At 42.3% G+C, this 21,795-nt stretch overlaps 1 protein-coding gene across 1 annotated transcript in view; it reads right to left on the bottom strand.

Annotated features, from left to right (window-relative positions):
• The window catches only part of PFKM (phosphofructokinase, muscle), a 66,132-nt gene that overhangs the window by 14,531 nt on the left and 29,806 nt on the right, over positions 1-21,795 (bottom strand). Inside the window, exons 3-5 of the mRNA XM_006865338.1 lie at positions 10,886-10,978; positions 1,521-1,594; positions 638-715 (exon numbers count right to left, since the gene is read on the bottom strand). Coding sequence (XP_006865400.1) covers positions 638-715; positions 1,521-1,594; positions 10,886-10,978 — 245 coding nt within the window. The remainder of the gene's footprint in view (positions 1-637; positions 716-1,520; positions 1,595-10,885; positions 10,979-21,795) is intronic.

Below are 21,795 nucleotides of genomic sequence, written 5' to 3'. Positions count from 1 at the left end.
TTTTGAAGCCCTCCATGTATACACAAGAATGTGTGTGTGTGTGTACATATATAAATATACATACATATACACGAGAGGGCTTACAAAGTGTGGAAAATGGAATGAATCCTTTGGCACCCCTCATGTATCTATTAAAGGAGGAGTCTGGAACAACTTGGGGGACACAGCACAAGGGTGTGTGGATATGGTCAGAATATTCTTAGTTTTTGACACGCTGAAAGACTGCCTTGGTTTCTCCCACCCCTAAGTGGTCTGGTTTCAGGTCACTTCGTCGCCATCACATGAGGACCGGCTCTGGCTCCAGTCCTCTGGGAGGGTTATTTACAGGGTTAGACCTTCCCCATGACTCTTAAGTAGGGCCTGCTTACATGCCAGTTCCCAAAGTCTTGTGTATGACCTTTCTATAAAGAGCAAACCATTCTGGACACTATCCTGTGACCACTCTCCCCAAGCCTGAGGAAACCAGGGTGATGATGTCAAATGCAAAGAGTAAAGGGTAAACACAACCCCCTCCTTGTCACTAAATCCCTTCACACCAAAACCACAGGACAGGGAAATGGGGAAACCATGAGCTCAAACTAAAGTGGGGTAAAACAAGGACAGGACAGTTATGGGACTGGAGTCTTCCAGAACATACCAGCTGAAGCATCATCGAAACGCTCTCCCATGTGGCTTCCCTGATGTGATCGCCACCATCCACCAGGCCTTGGTAACCCTGTGGAGCACATTACACCCATTCATCCTCTGCTAGGTTTCCCCCTAAACCCTCAGGATTCAGATAGGAACCCTGGGAAGAAATTCTCTGAGAATCAAGTCACTTCTTCCCATTACTAATTCCTAGATACTCGTGTTGTATTCATTATGTCCAAGGAAGGCGATGTCAGCTCTTTTCAATACTCTGGTCTCGTTTCTCCCATTCTTAGAGCATAAGGATATCCTTAATACTTAATTCTTAATTCCTCTTATTTTGGTCTCATCCTGTTTCCCCCAATCTATTTTCCAGGAGAATGAGATGACAGATGGTCTTGAGAACAACTAAGGAAATGTGTATTGATTAAGAGACTGTAACATCTGAGAGAAGAACGGCATTTATACACCTTAAGAAAGTGAGAAAAGCATGGGAAGAAAATTACAGAAGGGAGATAAAAAGGAGTTAGAACCTCCGAAAAGGCAGGCAAACTACAGAAACATCATGCAATTCTTCTATTGGGCTCTACTCTGGATATACTATTTTGCTGTGAAATACTAACTCATTTCAGTCTCTCTCTTTCTGTTTTGGGGAAGGAGGAGAGAAGACAAAGTGTTACTTCTTTTAAAATGAACACCATGAGAATCCAGTTTGAGGATTTCTGGGTCCCAGCATCATTATTGGAGCTGAAAGTGGGGAGGAATGGAGAAAGGAAACCAAGTCTAATCACACAAAGCAATTTAACGGGCAGGTGATTAAAGAAAGAGAAAGTGGAGGGGGGGGGGGCAGGGAACAGAGAAAGAATGATGGAGGAAGAAAGCAGAGAACCAACCTCATGGACAAAGAAGACACGTGCACCAGTAAAGATACCAACTCGGACCACAGCCCTGACGGCAGCATTCATACCTGCAAAGAGGAGGGAAAAAGAATTTAGGGGAAAGTTACCCTGAAGGGGCAACCCTGGAATCCACAAAAGTGATCTATCTGTCTAAAGATAAGACGGTACTTTTCTTAGTCTTTTCTTTGAATCTAATTACTCCTCTAACTCAGGACTTCTGGCCTTCCCAACCCAAATTTACCAGCTCCAATGTTAACGGAGTTCAGATTATCTATTCCCTTATTTCCCCAAGAAATCCTGCCTTTCCAAGGCAATCTGGGGGCTAATACTAACAGCAGCCACAAGCATATTCTTGTTATTATGGGGTTACACAACTCATCCATTCCTAGCCACAGGCCTGGAGTTGCATCCGTAATTGCGATTTGGAAACTGAAAATCAAAGAGGTGAAAGTCACAATGCTGGTATTCATTTGTTGCTGTTGTTAAGTGCCATGAAATTGGTTTTGACACATAGCGACCCTGTATAGGATTTCCTAGGCGCAGCTGGTGAGCTTGAACCACTGACCTTATGATTCAAACTGACCTTGCAGTCCAGCGCTGTAACCCACAGCACCTCACCAGGACTCCCTAGGACTCACAGAGGCTCAATTTTGAATCCAAGTTCTAAGATGTCAGTGTCAACACTCAGCCTCCATGATCTACTCACATGAACCCAATGACTCCACTGGATTTTCCCTCCCTTCTAAATGGAATCTAGACATCCAATTTGACATCCTTTCAGGAACAAAGACATGATTCTCTGTAGCTCAGGGAGCCAGTCAATCAGAATCTGTATGTCCATGAACTGACTGATGGAGTCTCCCATACACACATGCGCATGCACACACACAGATTTTTAGTTTCATTTGAGTTGGTGTAGGTTGCGATTCTCTAGCTCCCCACTGTCATTAGGCGTGCAAACAATATGGACTTTGTTGGCAGTCACTCAATTAGTCAGCGAGCACTTCCTCCTATAGTCCTATATATAAGATGCATTTGAAGAACTTAAAAATACGGCTGTACATTGGGAGAAAAAAATTAGGACTTTTCCCTTTGTCACACATGAGTATTGGCCATTTCCTAATAGTTTCTAAATAACAAAAACTGTGTCTGACAGGAGCTCCTTGGAGGAGCTAGGCTGTCACAGTACAAACACACAGTGGAAGTTGTAAACACCTCCATATTAGAAATAACGGCACTGCTTCTATGCTAATCACGGCTTCACTGTTGAGAGACCGGGAGACTGTCATGGATCTTGATCTTGGTGACCCTGTCCTACCCTTGTTATATGCAAAGGTATATAGTGATGCTTAAACAATCTTGGTTCCATGATGGATCAGCTTCTTATAAACCATAACCACCCTCTCTCAGATACTCTAGTACTTATTTTTATCTAAAATCTATTCACATGACCCTGCCTAGAGGAAATATGAAGGGACTACAAAAACTTCATGGAAACATTTCACTAACTTTTCATTTCATTTTTCAGGAAATTTTTGTAGCCTCCTTGTACTAACAGTGAGCAATAGAGAGCCAATGTTAGGAACATTTTGTAGTGCTAGACTAAAAAGCATTACCCTTGTTGTTGCTGTTAAGTGCTGTTGAGTTGGCTTCAACTCATAGTGACCCTGTCTAGGGTTTCCGAAGAGTGGCTGGTGGGTTTGAACCGCTGGCCATGCATTATCCTACAGCACCACACCAGTACTTCTTTGAACAGTGTAAATATAAAGTACTTGGTAATGGTCCTCAAGACATATAAAGAATTATACACAATGTGATACCCTGACCCTGATGAAGGAAATAAGTACAGAGTTCAGTGGAAATTCTCAGGAATGTCAAAGTCTGCCAAGAGGAAGTCAGGGAAAGTAATACAGAAAATACAGCATTCTTCCTGAGACTTAAAGGACGATTTCTTTCAATATTTTTATTGGGTGGACAATTTGGGAACGACTTTTCTAGGCGGAGAGAATAAACAGATACAGGTGAGGGATAAGAAATGACCATTGGTAGAGTTCAACATTCTAAAGGATAAAATGTAAGATAGAAAGTGGTGAGAGATGAGGCTCGATAGGTGGACAGGCAACATATGATCAAAGGTCTAGAATGCCACGTGAAGAAGTTTGGTTTTTATTCTACAGATCAGGTTTATTGGAGATCCATGAGTGACGGGTTTCAGAGAATCTATGAACCTCATGAAAATGTAGGAAAAGTTGTAGAGCATGAGAATTTCTCTTAGGAAATGTACAGTTTTCATGTGATTCTTAAAGGGGCCCATGATCTGAAAAAAACAGCACATCGATAACAGAGAATCTTTGAAAGCAGGAGGACACGATAAGCTCTCCATATCAGGAAGCTCGCTCTGGAACACTGAGACACGTGAGCCCAGGATTAGGAGGCTATCTGGAAGTCCAGACAGGAAATGACGAACACCTAGACAGGTGAAGGAGCTTTTGGGATAAAACAGAGACACTTAAGAGGCAGAAACAACATGGCTTACATCTAATCAGCACTATGAAGATTAGATTTCAAGTATTGGAAAGGAAGAAGGAGATACCCCACCACCACCACCACTGACTAAGGCAAAGAACAACCCCAAGGGATTGTTAACTACACACAGGCAGGTTTGGGCTTGGAAAGGTGAGGGTGAGGATGCCATGTTTATCATTGGACAGGGTTAGCTTAAAGTTCTTGTGGAATTTATTTATTTTTCACTTCTTGTTGTCAGGTGCCATCGAGTCGGAACAGACTCATAGCGACCCCATGCACAGCAGAACGACCCCATGCACAGCAGAACGAAACAATATCCAATCCTCAGCCAACCTCACTACCGCCACCACACTTGACGCCATCAATGATGCCACCTGGCTGATCCATCTCATTGAGGGTCTTCCTCTTTTTCTCTGACCCCCCCCCCTCCATCTTACCCAGCATGACATCCTTCTCCAGCAACTGTTCTCTCCGGACAATGTGTCCAAAGTAGGAGAGACGAAGCTTAGCTATCTTGGCCTCCAAGGAGCACTCTGGTTGTACTTCTTCCAAAACAGATCTATTGGTTCTTTTGGCAGTCCACGGCACTTTCAGTATTCTCCTCCAACACCACAACTCAAAGGCATCAATCCTTCTACGATCTTCCTTATTCACTGTCCAGCTTTCACATCCTTATTAGGTTATTGAAAATACCATGGCTTGGGTCAGGCGCACCTTAGTCCTCAAGCTGACATCTCTGCTCTTCAGTACTTTAAAAAGTTCTTGTGCAGCAGATTTGCCCAATGCAATACGTCGTCTGATCTCTTGACCGCTGCTTCTGCAAGTGTTGCCAGTTGATCCAAGAAGAATGAAGTCCTTGACAACTTCAGTATCTTCTCCATTGATAAGAATGCTGTTTATTGGTCCAGTGGTGAGGATTTTTGTTTTCTTAACATTAGATGTAATCCATATCGAATGCTGTGCTCTGTAATCTTCATAAGTATATGTTTTAAGTCCTCTTCACTTTCAGCAAGCAAGGTTGTATCATCAGCATATCGCAGGTTGTTAATGAGTCTTCCACCAATCCTTTCACTTCTTAGAGTCTAATTTATTCCAGAACATTTTCAGATGGACCAGAAGGGAGCTGACACATCTTATCCTCCTTTTCTTCCTGAATCAATTTTTTACATGTTATTCAGAAACTTGCTTATATGGAAATTCCATTTTGTAAAATAAAGTCTCTTATGGTCAACTAAACAATTGTCTCCCATTTATCTTTTCAAAGTCTCAATTTTCATACAGTGGACTTGTTTAAAGTGGAGCACACCCCTTGGGTATCTTTGGGGATGGTAGTGTGTCAGGCAAGTAGTCAATTAATTACATGCAAGTTAATGGTCTTGCCCAGGTTAATAGTCAAACCAAGTGCCACTTGCTGAGTTCTCAATTCTTCATTAACTCAAATCCCAGTTGTAACTTTCCACAAGGGCTATGAGTTCTGAATTTTCTTAATCTACCAGAGGCAGAGGAACAGTAGAGACTGTAAATACTCATTTATCATCATACTTGCATTGTGGGTTTTCTTCTTCTTCTTCTGTGGTTGTTAGCTGCCAACAAGTTGGTACCCAACTCATGGAGACTCCAAATAAAATACAATGGGATTGAAAACTCTAGGGCTTAACTAACTGGTTTTTTTGGAAGTAGCTCTCCAGCCCTTTGTTGTTAGTCTCCGTTAGTCTGGAACGTGCTCAGCATCACAGACACATACAAGCCTCCACTGACAGAAAGACGGCAGCTGCATTTGAGTGCACTGGCCAGGAATCAAGCCTGGGGCTCCCTCAAGAAAGGAGAGAATTCCACCAATGAACTGTCACTGGCCCTGTGTTTTTGTCTTGGAGAGAACCATTAAACCATATTTGATCTTTACCTTTGTTCACTTTAACTGTTGCATTCCTTTCAGAATATTCTTATAGATGTGGAAGAGACTGTCTCAGAGAATAGGTAGAATTAGAAGGGAAACAGGCAAAGAATGGAACCCTGAAGAAAACTAACAATGAAAGGATGGGTATAGGAAGAGAAATTCCAGTGAAGGAATAATAATAAACAGCAAGGAAGACAAAAGAATTTAGCAGTGTCTTAAAGTCAAAAGGGAACCACAATTTCAAAAAGTGGGAAGAGTGTCACGTACTTCTGATAATGATCTGAGATAAGGTTTAAATAATTGGCTTGTCAATAAAAGGTCATTGGCTTATAGAAAGAGAAAGACTGCTTGTGGCCAGGAGGCAGGCTTGCAGAATGTGCCCTTTGGTTATTTAAATGATTATGTATTCCTGAGTGTTTTTGCATACATCCAAAAAAAAAAAACCCACAGAGGGAATAGAAGCAAATATTGTTAAATGATGATGCTCAGAGGAGATTGTAATCATTGTAATGAAATGATGACTATAAAACTGATGCTCCCCATGTAAACTATCACTCAATTCACAATAAAAACTTTAAAATAAAAGGTCACTGGGAAGCAGTGACATCAAAGCTTAACTATGACATTAGAGAGGGAAAGCGCCATGAGGTCTAAATTCACATAAAAAAAATCTGTGAAGGGCGAAGGCTTCTGAGAAGCTTTAGGAAAAGCATTTGTGTGTGAAAAGAACAAGGTCAGAACCAATGCAGAGCCATAGGTGCTTGAGGAAAAGATAAGGTTAACATCAATTAAATAAAATCAGAACCATTATGAAACCACTATAGGTTGTTTTCTATCTTGTCACAAGGTCCTTGTAATTCTCTAATGGGTACTTGATGTTGGAATCAACTTGATGGCAGTGGGTCTGGTTTTTTGTTTTGTTTAGAATATGTTGTTGTTGTTAAGTGCCTTTGAGTCCATTCTGACCTGGATGGGGTTTCCAAAGAGCAGCTGGTGAGCTTGAACCACTGACCCTGTGATTCAAATGACTTTGCAGTCCAGCACATTAACCCATAGCACCTTGTTTCCTGCTTGAAAGCTGAATAAATGGGGAGGAAACGACTTTAAAAAGATTTTTCAATGTGAAGCAAGTAATGGTGGGCAGGAAATATCCAAATTTGTTGGACAGAAGAACACTTCCACAAGAAACGATTCTCAACCCCATCTTTCCTTCCTCTACTGCTTTATTAGAAACAAGTTTCAGTATTCCCTTAGTGTGCCCTGTAGCTCTGTCAAGCCCCCAGGTCCTCAGAAATTATAGTCTGGGATGCATCGATGGCTTCTGCTAGGGAGTCCCAGTAATTCATTTGGCCCTTCTATCCAACCTTACTGCCATTCTCCGGCCCCAAAACAGACTTGGCCAGGCTCTACTTGGCTGGTCCATGTTGCCCTAAATAACCCTGTGTGAGCAGCTGCCTGATTTAATAGAAGCAAGTTGAAGGGTAAGATTACAGGCACCACCCTGGGGGTATTCTGGGTACAGCCATAAGGGGCTCTGGAGAACATGATAAACATGTTGTCTGGAGCCTCCAATTTTAGCCTGTTGGGAGGAGACTTTTGGGAGAAGAACTATGGGTGATGGATCTCTCTATAAGACTAGATAGAAAAAAAATGAGTGATTCGGCTTTTTTAAAGCAATGCTATTAAGTTTCTTTCAACTTTAACTTAATTAAGGTAAAAACAAAATATATATTATAATTCAACATGTTAGGTATGAATAGCACTTTCAGGTACATATGCAATAAAAAAATTATAAACCCTAGACTAGGCAGGCAGGTACCAGAATCTCTGTCCCTGTAAACCTTTAAAACTAGAATATAAATTTGGAACAGACTGCCCATCTGGAGACAGAAGCTAAACCAGATGAGGGGGTGTCCTTTCCAGCAGTAGAGTATGCTGATTTCAGAAGGCTAACTGTGGCATGGTGGCATGGCTTAGGGGGTGAAGTCCTTCCTGGGTTGGAAAGGGAGTTAGATTTGGTATTTAATTAGCGCAGCATCCTTAGCTTCCAAGTCTAGGATGTCTGAATCCTGGTCATTCTTCCACTTCAAGAGGTTAGTAGCTTTGCTGAATCCAAGGAATGGCAGAGCCATGGCCTCCATGAATTTTAGAGAGCCCAATCTCACTTTCCCACATGGCCCAAGTCCTCTAGGAAACAAACATGACTGTGAACTCTTCATGGGAGAATGAAGCCCATCAAACTGATCTCTGGTCAGGCCACATCTGTATTTGAGCTGCTCCCTCAACTGGAACCGCTCAGCTCTATTTGGAGTTTTCTGTTTTGTCTCCTTGCCACCCTAGAATTTTATTCTCCACCACTCTCAGGTGACACGCACCTATGATGTCAATGTTAATTCTCAGAACCCCATAACCCTTGACATCGCTGGGCCTCCAAAAAACAGCATTATCTAGAGCCCCTACATCCAGGAAAGATGATCATTCCCTTTGACAGGGAGATGCTGGCCATCCATACAATAAGAGGGTCTCACCGCACAGGATTAAAGATTCTGCTGCTGTTAGACCCAAGTTAAATCATAAGTCTCTACATCTTTATTCTTTCCTTCTCCAAGAGCTCTTCCCATCAACATTTCTTAACTCTGTGTGCCTCACTTGGATTTTTGGCAGGTTTTGTCTTCCCCTTTTGTGACTGTCCAATTACACAGGCAATCCTTATCTATAAGGTTTTAGGATCAACGCTCATTGAGCCTGCTTTGGGGAACTTAGAGTTGGTATAGGATCCTTTCCAGGAAAGACGAGAAGGATGATAGAAGTCTCCAGAGCCTCAACAGGGAGTCCGCTCGCCACTCCTAATAGCAGGCCTCTGTGCCTTCCTTTTTGTTTCTTCATTCCTAGCATTCTTCTATTCATAACAGCAATCACAATTATAATTAAATGAAGAGTAGTTTAAAAACAGATGGAAAGTCCAACTCTTCCACTATATAGTGAAATCTGTGAGGGTTGGAACTCGATGGGGTTGTCTTGCTCACATTTCCCACCTTTGACGGGATGCAATCTTAACACTTTTCTATTGTTCTGTATTAGTGGGAAATATTTGAGTTTTTCTTCTCTGGAAGGTTTCTGCCTTACACGGATTCCAACTTTCACAGGTTTTACTGTACTTGTTTAATAAGAAAGACCGTAAGAGCTCTTAAGTGATGTATCCCTGGTACCTATTATCCTGCCTGGTATACAGCAGGTACACAATAATTCACTTTCAGGTCAATTAGTAATATCTTTATTGAGCACTTACTATGTTCTTGTCACTGTTCTAAAGCACTTTACTTAAATGACAAGTTCAGTTTCTTAACACCATCTTTATCGTGACGTTTTCTCTGATTAATTCAACCAAGGCCTATCATTTCATTACATAAGTGGTTTCTACTTGGTTAATAAGGAGCTCTGGTAGCGTAGTGGTTACGAATCGGGCTGCAAACCACAAGGTCAGCAGTTCGAAACTACCAGGTGTTCCATGGGAGAAAGATGAGGTTTTCTGCTCCCGTAAAGGTTTACAGCCTCGGAAACCCTGTAGAGGGTCGCTATGAGTCGGAACCAACTCCACGGCACATAACAACAACAACTTGATTAATGCACACTTTCTTTTCAACAGTTTTATTAAGATATAGTTTACAGATCATATAATTATTCACTCACTTAAATTATACAATTCAGTGTTTTTAGGTTGTGCAAATATCTCTACAATCTAAGAGTAGATTATTTTTGTAACCCCATAAAAATCTATTTCCATTAGCAGTCATTCCCCAGCCCAAGGTGACCACTAATCTACTTCTGTCTCTATAGATGTGGAAAAAGAATAATGCCAGTATGTGGTCTTTTGTGAAAAGCTTCTTTAATTTGGCACGTTTTCACTGTTACATCATATATTATGATTATTTTTATTTAAGGGTCTTATATAAGAATTCTAGTACTATATGATATCTTTCCTTATCAAAATCCCAAAGTAATAACTTCTTCACACGTACCAAACATAGAGAGGGTGCTGAGCAATGTCAAGGATACTCAAGGGAGGGTGGGACAGAGGAGGGGGTAAACTAGCTGAAATCTCTTTTTCTCATAATTGTTTCCATGTCCTAGTATCCCTTTCATAGAGTTTCTGCCCCCTATTATATTATCAATTAGACTATGCAAAGAAGAAAATAGGTATGTGGGGGGGGGGAGGGCGATCACACATCCTTTATAGCCCTACCCCACTTCCTTTTTCCTAGACAGCTGATTTTTCTTACCCCCAGATTTCTTGGATTCAACCCAGGGAAGGTTCTCTATCTGCTTTGCTTTCGGTCCCTCTCCCTCCAAGGGACCTGTACTGATTAACTGCTGCTGCTGCTGACTGTTTTAAGTACTAGTGGAAAGGAAGGAGATGGAAGGCCAGGAAAATCAGGGAGCAAGAATTATGCCTGATAGAAGAATATGATCTGTAAGAGTGAGGTGTCTGGTTCTAGTCACTGCAGGAATTCTTCCCACAACAGAGTTAACACATGAAGATCTAGCTAGGACCCACCAAGTACTAATTCCTGGTCTTCTCCCTTTCAGGCCATTTCCAAAGTACTTGAAGTGAGGCTACTGACTCCCTCTCAACAATCTTATCACTTTTGTTTCTTTCTTTCCATTGTAAAAAAAAAAAAAAAAGCTTTCTTTTTAGTATCAAAGTATCAAAATAGCCTCACAGCTTCAGAAAGACTTGGAAAGAAATTTCATAAATATTTGGAGAAATAAAACCCAAACACACTTAGACCTGACAGAGATTTTAAGGAAAGTCAGGATTCTAGTGTGAACCTAGAGAAGTATAGTTCTGTTCTACAGAATAAGGGATTCAGAAACTCCCACTGGCCCAACCAATCATGCCTTTTGCCTTCTCACCAAGTAGGGACCTCTTCCTTACCTTGGGCATCTCCACCAGAGGTTAACACGGCGATGGCTTTGCCAATCCCCAGGGTTTTGGCCGCATGGTGTTCTTCATGGGTCATGATCCACTCTAGAATTCAAGAGAATGATCAGTTAAGACACAGCTGGATCAGGATGCTACTAGCTCAGGAAATGGCTCTGTCAGACTGACTAGCATCACCTCTGTCAGACCCTCTGGATGCTGCTAGCTCAGGAAACAGCTCTGTCAGACTGGCTAGAGTCACTTCAGTCAGGTAGGTCCTCCCACTACACTTGAGTCCGGGCTTGGGAGCTTTGGATTTCCGCCAGAGATGAGCCACACCTCCACTGAGTGACAAACTGAAATGTCACAGTATCAAGTCCAAGACTGAAAAACTCCTGGCTAATCCCTCTCTGACAGCTCCCACCCCAACTGCAGTCTATTTGGAAAATAAGCGAAGGTCAATGAGAAGGGCAGATGACTGAACAGAAATGAAAAAGAATGAGGGAAGAAGGTGACTTAGCGTGAAGGATTCTTCCCTTTTAATGAAGGGAAGTTGCTGTAGAGGGCAAGAATCCGATGAGGTTTGGGGTACTCTGGAAGCAGAAAAACAAGAGCTGCTTGTTATGGAATTGGGCTACAGTTGGGGCCGTAGTTTGAGGTTATAAAGGGCATTAGAGCTTGGACAAATGAATGGATTTAGGCTCAGGAATGGTTAGCAACTTTCTGTGGCTCTTCCTAGTCCTCTTGGGCTCTCAGCCTCCTACGCATCTCCTGATTCTGCCATCTTCAGTCCTGACCCTCACACTGTTGTTATTATTTATGTACCATGGAGTCAGTTTCGACTCAAAGCGACCCTGTACAGGGTTTCCAAGGCTGTAAATCTTTACAGGAGCAGAAAGCCTCCTTTTTCTCCTGCAGAACAGCTGGTAGTTTCAAACTGCTGGCCATGAGATTAGCAGCCTGATTCATAACCACTGTTACCAGAGCTCTTTACACTACAGCCTGTCAAATGTGAATGATAACACAAAATCACTGCCATACACATGTGTACAAATGACATGAGAACACCTTCATATTTGTATCTATGGCTTCACTTATCAAGGGAATACATGAAATACTTTTGTATCTGTGAAATGCCAATCAATACATCACTCTCCCAGTTATCCAGGCTAAAACCTGTATGTAAAAATGTATCCTTACTCTTAGAATCAAAACAGACACCAAATTCTAAGTCTCCCTTATTACTATCTTTCCTTATTCATCACCTCTTTTCTAACCTCACAGCCTCTTCCAATCCAAATCAATTGCTACTTCTCCCTTATCCACTCTGAAATCAGAGACTCAAAAGGGTCATAAACCCCTGAGGCATCCATGGAGGGAGGTTTCACAGAGACAGGAAGTGAATAGCAGTTTAAGCTTTTGCTCCACATCTGGGAAATCAGGGAAGCTGCTTGTGGGGACATTTATTATTGTTAAGTGCTGTGGAGTCATGGTTTCCAAGAAGTGGCTGGTGAATTTGAACCTCTGACCTTGTGATTCAAACTGACCTTATGGTACAGTGCTTATCCTACAGCACCACACCAGGACTCCATTAAATGTCATGTTGTTGTTAAGTGTCATCGAGTCAATTCCAATTCATGATGGCCCTGTATAGGGTTTCCAAGGAGTGGCTGGTAAGTCTGAACTGCCAACCTTGCAGTTCAAACGGACCTTGTGGTTGAGTGCTTATCCTACAGCGCCATATACACATTAGTAATATATACAATGAGATACATAAAAGCATGCATGCACAAACACACGTACTGTTATTAGGAGACAGAGTCCCAGATAACGTACGTATAGTCAGTTTTGACAGATAAAAGTTAAGCAACTTGGTTTGGCATCCAAAGCTACCATCTAGCCCTTGGCTGTAGTGTACGCATTGGTTCCCATGAATTCTCTGCTTCACTGACACCTGTACATCACTGCATATCACTCCATCATTTAAGGTCAATCCTAATGTGCCCCTACGAAGCCTTCATTCACAGGTGACCACAGATGACTACATAGCATCCAAATAGATACATACTGTCTGGAGCTGGATCATTCACTTTTAGCACTATTACTTTGATTGCTTCTTGTGCATTGAGAAAATGGTTAGATAAGAGGTCAGTAAACTACAGCTTGCTGACCAAATCCAGCCCTCGACATATTTTGTACGGAAGCTAGCAAAGGTTTTTAAGAGAGTAAGTTAAAAAATATTACATTTAGAGGGCAGCTTCTAAGGCTAGGGTTTACTGGAATCCACCTTGTCAAAGGCTCAAGGCCATATGGAGTTAGTCCCGGGTGGAGGGAACTTTAAGTGTTTTAAAAGGTTAATGTGTTTGATTACCTTAAGAAGATTGGCTTCTCCTGCTTATTATTGTAAAATAAAATATTATAAAATGCATAATAGGAATATTGGGAATTATGATTATGGAAAGTTTGTAAGCTGGCCTTTGGCCTACACTTGATTGGCTTCATTAGAACTTTAAGGTATCTTGAGCCAGAACTAGAATTGAGATATTTGCATTTGAAAAGATATGCACATCCACCCAGAACTGTTGAAGATTTGCAAGCTAAAAAAAAGGAGTTTGGCATTTTTGAGTTTCAAAGGCTTCTAGGCAAGGAAAGTTGTCCCATCCAAGAAAACCCCTTACTAGGGCCTGAAAGTTGAAGGGAACCAGCCAGCAATATGCTTGCTGATGCACCATTGACCTTGAGATGCAATAAGAGGGAAAGCTGATTGTTTTGAAGTTCCGGGAAGGTATGTGTGAACTCCCAAGCTTGCAGCTGGTACTCATTTGACCTAGCTTGGATGGCTAGGGTTGTTGAGCTGACTAGAACCTGACCAGATGAATATCAACATGTTTAATACTCTGAGAAGCATCAGCTGCTACAATGTGAGGAACTGGACTTTTGCTTATGGATGCAGTTCCTAAAAATTCCAATCAGAATGAAAGAGGCTTCAAATCAAGGAACATGCAGGTCTTTGTGGTGGACTGGATTGGTAGTATGGGCAATTTAGACATTACTATTCTGGTGTGGCACTGTGGGTTAATGCACCAGACTGCAAAGCCATTTGAACTCCAAGGTTGGTGGTTCAAACTCATCAGCGGCTCCTCAGAAACCCTATACAGGGTCGCTATGGGTCGGAACTGACTCAATAGCACTTAACAAAAACAACATTCTGGTGTGGCGCTGTGGGTGAATGCACCAGACTGCAAAGCCGTTTGAACTGCAAGGTTGGCGGTTCAAGCTCACCAGCTGCTCCTTGGAAAGCATATACAGGGTCTCTATGGGTCGGAATTGACTCAATGGCACTTAACAAAAACAACATTCTGTTGTGGCGCTGTGCGTTAATGCACCAGACTGCAAAGCCGTTTGAACTGCAAGGTTGGCGGTTCAAGCTCACCAGCTGCTCCTTGGAAAGCATATACAGGATTGCTATGGATTGGAGTCGACTCAACAGCACTTGACGACAATTGCTATAAATGACTGACTTGACACATTTTCAAGGGTGTGCTTGGTTTTAGAATGAGGGGTCAAGGGAAAATCCCCACTGACTAGTTTTGCCATTTTCCTGATATGTTTGGCGAAAGAGGGTATGGAATAATGCTGATGAGATTGTATTATTTCAATTACAGTATTAGTTGTGATGGTCAGAACTGTAATTGTAGAAAATATGTAACTAAAAAGAGGGGATAGTTATTTGTCATTTCAGGAACAGACAATCCAGGACATCAAGAAAGAGGAGCACCAGTGGAACCTGGGAACCCTGCCTGAAGCAGTGACAGACAGCAGAGATGGTGACAGAAGTGGTGACATGGAGCAGCTATGGACTCTAGGCCCAAGGACTGAATGAGGCTGTGTGCCTATGGGCTGGAGATTGGCTTTGGACATTTATATGTGCATCAGATATTTATGATTTTTTCATTTGTGATATATAAGGAGAAAATGGGGCAAGTGTGTTTTCGGTTGTACGTGTTTTAGTATGTGTTTATGTCAGGCTTAAGTATGATGCAACCTAATATAGGCACAGTTAGCTGTACTCTTAGGGACACCCAGAAATTGTACTTTATGAAGATTTAAGACGAATAAATGAAGATGAGACCAATAAGTGCAATAGAAAAGAGGAGGATTTGTGAGAAATAATTCTTGTGGTCCATCTTCAGGAATTTATGTGATAGCAAGACCTGGCTGACAGATTGTGGATTTAAGCAGGCTATTCTGTGACTAGGAAATTTAAATAAAAATACAGCCATTAAGACCTTGGGCAAACCATTTTGGCTTCTCTGGGGGGAGGAAAAATGGGATGTATCATAGAGTTGTATATGGAGAACTGGAACTGGAGGGGCTTTTGGGGGGACAAGAATAAAAACTGTTTGTGGAGGGCCATGTGGCGTGTCTGCCCATGTCTACAGGGCTGGGTGCCAGATTTGCAAAATTGAATAAAGAAAACCTCACTCTCAAAAAAAAAAATAGGGTTCTAGTTTATACATATTCTGGTGTGGTGTTATAGGGTCCACAATGGACTGTTAACCACAAGGTTGGTGGGTAAAACCCACCAAAATGCTCCTCAGAAACCCTATACAGGGTTGCTATGAGTTGGAACCGATTCAATAGTAATTAACAACAACAACATACATGGGCTTATTGTAAACAAAATGTGCTTAAACATGTGTCTGCAATCAGTGGATAGCTGCAGGCAACCTCTCACAGTAATACACTTGTCTTTGTCTCATTAACATCCTTAAAAAAATGTGCAAAGTAGTGTCTTCTGAGGGGCACACAGAAGGCAAACAGAAGACTAGAGTGGAAAGTGAAGTGTCTAGCTGATAAGAAGTGAGGGGAGATGCACAAGAATGCCCATACTTGCAGGTAGTACCCATTTGACCTAGCTGGATGATCAGAACTCACTAGAGGAAGAAAGATGAAGAAAGCGTAATCTGCTACAATTTGATGAACTCGACCCATTCTTATGGATGTAGTAGCTTAAAAGAGGGAAGGAATCTTTACAGCAAAGATCATTCCCACCCCCTCTGTACACAGGGTTGACAAGGATGGGCAACTTAGACACTGACTACCAAAAGTGAGGGTGGGGGGGAGGGTTATAAAGGCACAAAGTGACTGGCTTATAAGTTTTCAAGAGAGAGCTTAGTTTCAGAGGATGTAGGGGAAAGTAGAATCGCCACTGAGTGGTTTCCAACCTGTCTAGATGGGGCTGGTGAAAGGAAATGGGGATCAGACCGTTGTGGTTCAATAGTGAATAATTATCAGGACTGATTGTGATTGTTCCAAATGTAATGGTAGACATTTTGTCACAAAAGGAGGAGAGTGGTTGATCTTGCAGTCCAGGAGCAGGAGGACCCTGGGACCATCAACGGAGAAGAGCAGAGTGTAGGACCCTATCCAGAGAAGTAGCGATGCTAGAGATGGAGGCAGAGACGTTGACGTGGAGGGATGGAGCAGCTGGGGACTCTAGAATCAAGGAGGGAGTGGGGCTGTGTGTGCTGGCGGCCAGGGGGGGCAAGCTTGCAGGGTACCCCCTTTGGTTGTTCGAATGGTTACATATTCCTGAGTGCTTCAGTGCACATCCAAAAAAAGAGGGAATGAAAGCAAATGCTGTTAAATGATGATGCATGGAGGGGATTGTAATCATTGCAATGAAATGAAATATGATAGGATGAATGTAAAGCTGATGTTCTCCCATGTAAACTACCACTCAATTCACAATAAAAACTTTAAAAAAAGATCAAGATAGAGATGTCAGTTCAGAAGGTTAAGAAGAATATATATTTGGGACCCCAAAGAGGTAACCTTGATAGATTTTCCTGAAGGATGGACACAGAATGATCACAGGCGGCTTGTTAGGACGAAGTTTTAAGAAAATGGAAAATTGCATTGGTGAGTAAAAGACCAGTAAAGTTGTACCAAGGAATTTTTTCCCATCACAACACTGCACCTGTTCATTCTTTGTGGACAGCACGGGCTGCCTGAGAATTTCATTGAGAAACCTTATCCTATTGAACCCTGATCTTGGTCCTTCAGACTTCTTTCTGTTCCCCAAACTCAAAGAGCATTTAAAAGACACATGATTTGAGTCTCTGAGAATTAAAGAATGCAGACTATATTTTGAGGAAAACTTGAGAGAGATGGAAACACCACCTTCAGAAGGATATGTCAAGAAACAACAACTTTGATTTTTTTTTAAAGGTTTTCTATCATTCTGTAGCAATACTTTGACTTGTAAATGGTTGAAAACATTTGTTAACTTTATGACATGTGAAAATTACATAAAATTCAAGTTTCTATGTGCCATAAATAGAGCCCAATCATTCTCATTCACTCTTCTATTGTCAGCTTTTGTTCTACAACCGACTGCAGAGACAATCTTTACTATCTGACCCCAAGACTAATGGCTTTTAATGCAGTTTCCCTAACTAAACTGAAACTCGAGGGCAGGGACCAAGCTTGTTTTAAAAAACTCTTACACAAACTCTATGCACATAAGTGGAGCTCAATAAATTCTCGTTTAAAACATTAATAAAGTGATGAACAGCACAAAATATAGTCAAATATATGAACGATTAAAAATATGCTCATGTCCTCTCCACTTCTATTAACACACAGACACAACTCCATATTGTCTGGACTTCTAATAACACACAGAGACCCAAACAGAACTCATATACTGACAGTGAGCGCAATACAAACACAAACACACATGTACACAGGCACTGTCCTATTTAACTCTCATTCAATTTTCTGCTGTTCTCAAGAAAGACTGAGTGACTGGGAGAAGTTTTTCCTTCTGGCTCTCTCCTGGAGCTCCTCGAGGGTAGAAGCCCACAACAGGGGGCCTTCCACCCCGGAGGCTTCGGTGAGGGGAAAAACTCAACAAGGGCTGACCTGTAAAAAACAGCTTGTGTTCGTCGCAGGCATCTCTAAGACAGTTCTTAAAGCACAGGACACAGAAATACACGCAGATTCATATATATTAGGCATCCTTTACAGACATCGTGACACACATATGAAAACATACATAAATATAAAATCACACGTGGGAGGAAGAAATACAAAGAGGCAGCAGCATCTTAGGTGCACTGATTTGAATTTGGTGAACGCTGGGGTCGGGGTCAGCAGCAGCCGAGGGCTTCCCAGTCTGAGCACCACCCATCCCGCGTCTCGGGGCATGGTACTGTGCATGACAAGTAGAAGGAGGCTAGCCAAGGGTCTGGAATGCTTCCCGACTGCCTTACCCATCCCCCCCCTCGGCTCCAGCTTTTGATGCCGCCGTATCACCTCTTTACTTTCTGCACCTCGAGATTCTCCCCAGCGCCTCCTCCACGCCCTTTCACTCCCACCACGCTCCCTTCATTCCCCCTCGCTCTCTACGCCGGCGCCCCTCTTGCCTTTTCAGTCTTCAGCTCTCCTCCGTAGCTGCTTCCTCGCAGACTGTCCTTGGGGAAGGGGGAGGGGAGCTTGGCGAAGTCGGGGAGGAGCCAGGTGGAGGCCACAAGGGAGGGGGCTGGAGGAGAGGCTTCCCAACCTCCACTAGCAGATGCTGCCAAGGAGACTCCGCCTCCTCCTGCTCTCCTTTCTCCTCCTCTTCCTCCTCCCCCTAAGAACACCGCTCGGATAAGGCGGTGGCAGTTGCTTCACTCCCCAGATGGTTCTGGGATCCTCATATCTAATTCGGGAGCCATTGGCTCCTATATGCAACAGGAATCTGAAGATATTTAGCGGCTCTCCTTGTTTTCAGCAAAGAAAACGTTCTCCTAACTCAGATTGCCTGAGGTTACTTGTACTCAAGCATCTTCAGCAACTGACCTGAAAACCTGGACCTACTCAGTTCCCTATCTCTGTCACTCTTGGAGCAAACATTTATTGGGAATTTGTGTGACAGGCATTGTATTGGGTGCTGAAAAATTTAAAGATAAATGAAACATGAGTCCCTGCTTTGAACTCTTAACCTCAAGGAACCCGGGTGGTACAGTGGTTATAGAACTGAGCTGACGGTTCAAACCCACCAGTGGTAGAAATTGTGGCAATTTGCTTCCTAAAGATGGCAGCTTTGGAAACTCTATGGGGCAGTTCTACTCCATCACAGCAGCAATGGGTCCGGTGTGGTCAGAATGACTTCACAAACTCTACATTTTTAATACCTTCCTCTCTAGGAAAAGGAGTCCTGGTTGCATACAGGATTATGCATAGGACTGCTAACCACAGGGTCAGTAATTCTAATCCACCAGCCGCATCAAGGGAGAAAGATGAGGTTTTCTGCTCCCGTAAATCAGGAACCCTACACAGGGTCCCTCCCAGTCAGAATGGACTCCACCACACACAACCACCACCACCTCAGAGAAAACAAAAGCTAGTGCTGGGAGTACCAGCCTGCAGTACCATTGCCATGACAGCCTGTAGCAGAAGGGGGTGCAGGAGTCTGGTAGCATATCTGCTGGCAATGTAGCAAGCAAGAGCCACCCTGGGGATTTGGGTAAAATGCACCCTAGCTAAGAGACACATCTTTAATATGATCCTCTTCACTCCTTCCCTGCTACACCCATGCCTTTGCTTTGGGCTTCCCAGTTATTATCTCTCTTCTCCTTGCCCTTCTACCTATTGCTTCCTTTTGTTTTTCTCCCTGTACATTCTAGCTGCAAACAATAAGAATGCAAGTGACTAGGAGATAAAATGGGCTAAGGAGACTGAAAAACTTTGAATTGCAAACGATAGCATCAAGAAATTGAAAAGGCATGCCACAGAATGGGAGAAAATACATGCAAATCAGAGACAGGACTGGTAGTGAGACTATATAAAGAAATTTTGCAATTCAGTAATAAAGAAGATACACAGATGGAAAATAAGCAAATGAAAAGATGCTTAGGATCAAAGGTCATTCAACTAAAACCAAATCTTGTCCATTGCTGTCAAGTCAATTACCACTCACAGCAACCCATTTGTTACAGCCTAGACCTGCTCCACAGGGTTCCCCTCCCCTCCATCCTGCAGTAATCTTACTTACTCAGTCCGACTCATAGCGACCCTGGATAGGGTTTTGGAGACTGTGAATCTTTATGGGAGCAGAAAGACTCATCTTTCCCCTGCAGTGCAGCCCAACTCCTAACCCACTACGCTACTAGAGCTCCTTGCATACTTGTTGTTTGTTGTTGAGTGCTAACTCATAGCAATCTTGTATAGGGCTTCAGAGGAGTGGTTGGTGAGTTGAAGCGCTGACCTTGCAGTCCAGTGCTTATCCTACAGTGCTCATCAGGACTCCATATACACTTATTTGAATGGCTAAATTCCAGAACACTGATAAGACTAAATTCTGGTAAGGATGTGAAGCAACAGAAACTCTCTTTCATTGCTGGTGGAAATGCAAAATGGAAGTCATTTTAGAAGACAGTTTGACAGTTTCTTACAAAGCTAAACACAGACTAACCATAGGTTTCAGCAATCATGCTCCTGAGCATGTACAGCAATGCCCTGCATGAGGTAAATTCATGTCTACACAAAACCTGCACATGAAGGTTTATAGCACTTTATTCATAATTACCAAAACCAGAAAGCAATCAAGATGTCTTTCAAAAGGTGAATGGATAAACAAACGATGGTATAACCACATAGTAGAATAATATTCAATCATTAAAATTGAGCTATCAAGCTACAAAAAGATACGGAAGAACCTTAAGTGCATATTGCTTGGAGAAAGGACCCAGTCTGAAAAGGCTTCATATTGTATGATTCCAACTATATGACATTCTGGAAGTCAAAACTAGAGAGACAGTAAAAAGATCAGTGATGGCCAGGAGGTTGGGGAGATAGAGAGTGGAGAAGGACAGGGATGAATAGGTGGAAAATAGGAGATTGTAGATCAGTGAAATTATTCTGTATGGTATTATAATGGTAGTCCATGACATTGAGCATTTATTTGTCAGTACCCTCAGAGTTCTATAACTCAAAGAATAAACCCTAATGTAAACTACAGCCTTTACTTGATTTTCATTAGTGCTTAAACTCACTTCACTTTCAGCTAGGAAGGTTGTGTCACCTGCATCACAGATTGTAAACAAGTCTCTCTCCAATCCTAATGCTACTTTTTTCTTCATATATTTTAGCTTCTCTGATTACTTTCTCAGCATACAGACTGAATAAGTAAGGTGAAAAGAAACGTCCTGATGCACACCTTGCCTGATTTTAAACAATTTAGTATCCTCTTCTTTTTCAGCACAATTAAGTGGTTCTGGAATTCCTGTTCTTTGAAATCATAGTCTGTTATGATCCTCACAGTCCAGTACTTTTGCATAGTCAATAAAACATAGTTAAACATATTTCCAGTATTCTCTGCTTTCAATCAAGATCCACCTGACATCAGCAATGATATCACTCATTCCATGATCTCTTCTGAATCCAGCCTCAATTGTTGGCAGTTCCCTATTGATGTACTGCAGAAATTATCTTTGAAATGTGAATTGAGTGAAGGTTTACAATGCAGATCATCGGTTTTACATTCATCAAATCGCAGTTTGTTTCTTTTCAATGATTGCAATCCCCTCAATGTAACCATCACTTATCCCACTTCTTCCTGTGTTTCTTTCCATTCCTCCTCCTTTCCCAATCCATCTGAATTTTGTCCTTGGGTAAAAGCTGCTCTTTTGGTCTTGCATGGTTGACCATTCTATGATAAGCATAGCTCACTAGTGTTGTTGTTGGTGGAGTCCTGGTGTGGCATTGTTGGTTGATGTGTTGGACTGGATAGGCGACTTGAATCGCAAGGCCGCTGGTTCAAGCTCACCAGTTGCTCCTTGGAAACGTTGTACAGGGTCGCTAGGAGTTGTTGTTGGTAAGTGCTGACAAGTCGGTACCAACCTATGGCGACCTTACGTACAACAGAACAAAAC

The sequence above is a fragment of the Chrysochloris asiatica genome, unplaced genomic scaffold (assembly GCF_000296735.1).
Source record: "Chrysochloris asiatica unplaced genomic scaffold, ChrAsi1.0 scaffold00077, whole genome shotgun sequence".
NCBI classification, from domain to species: Eukaryota; Metazoa; Chordata; class Mammalia; order Afrosoricida; family Chrysochloridae; genus Chrysochloris; species Chrysochloris asiatica.
This window is presented reverse-complemented; position numbering and strand designations above follow the sequence as displayed.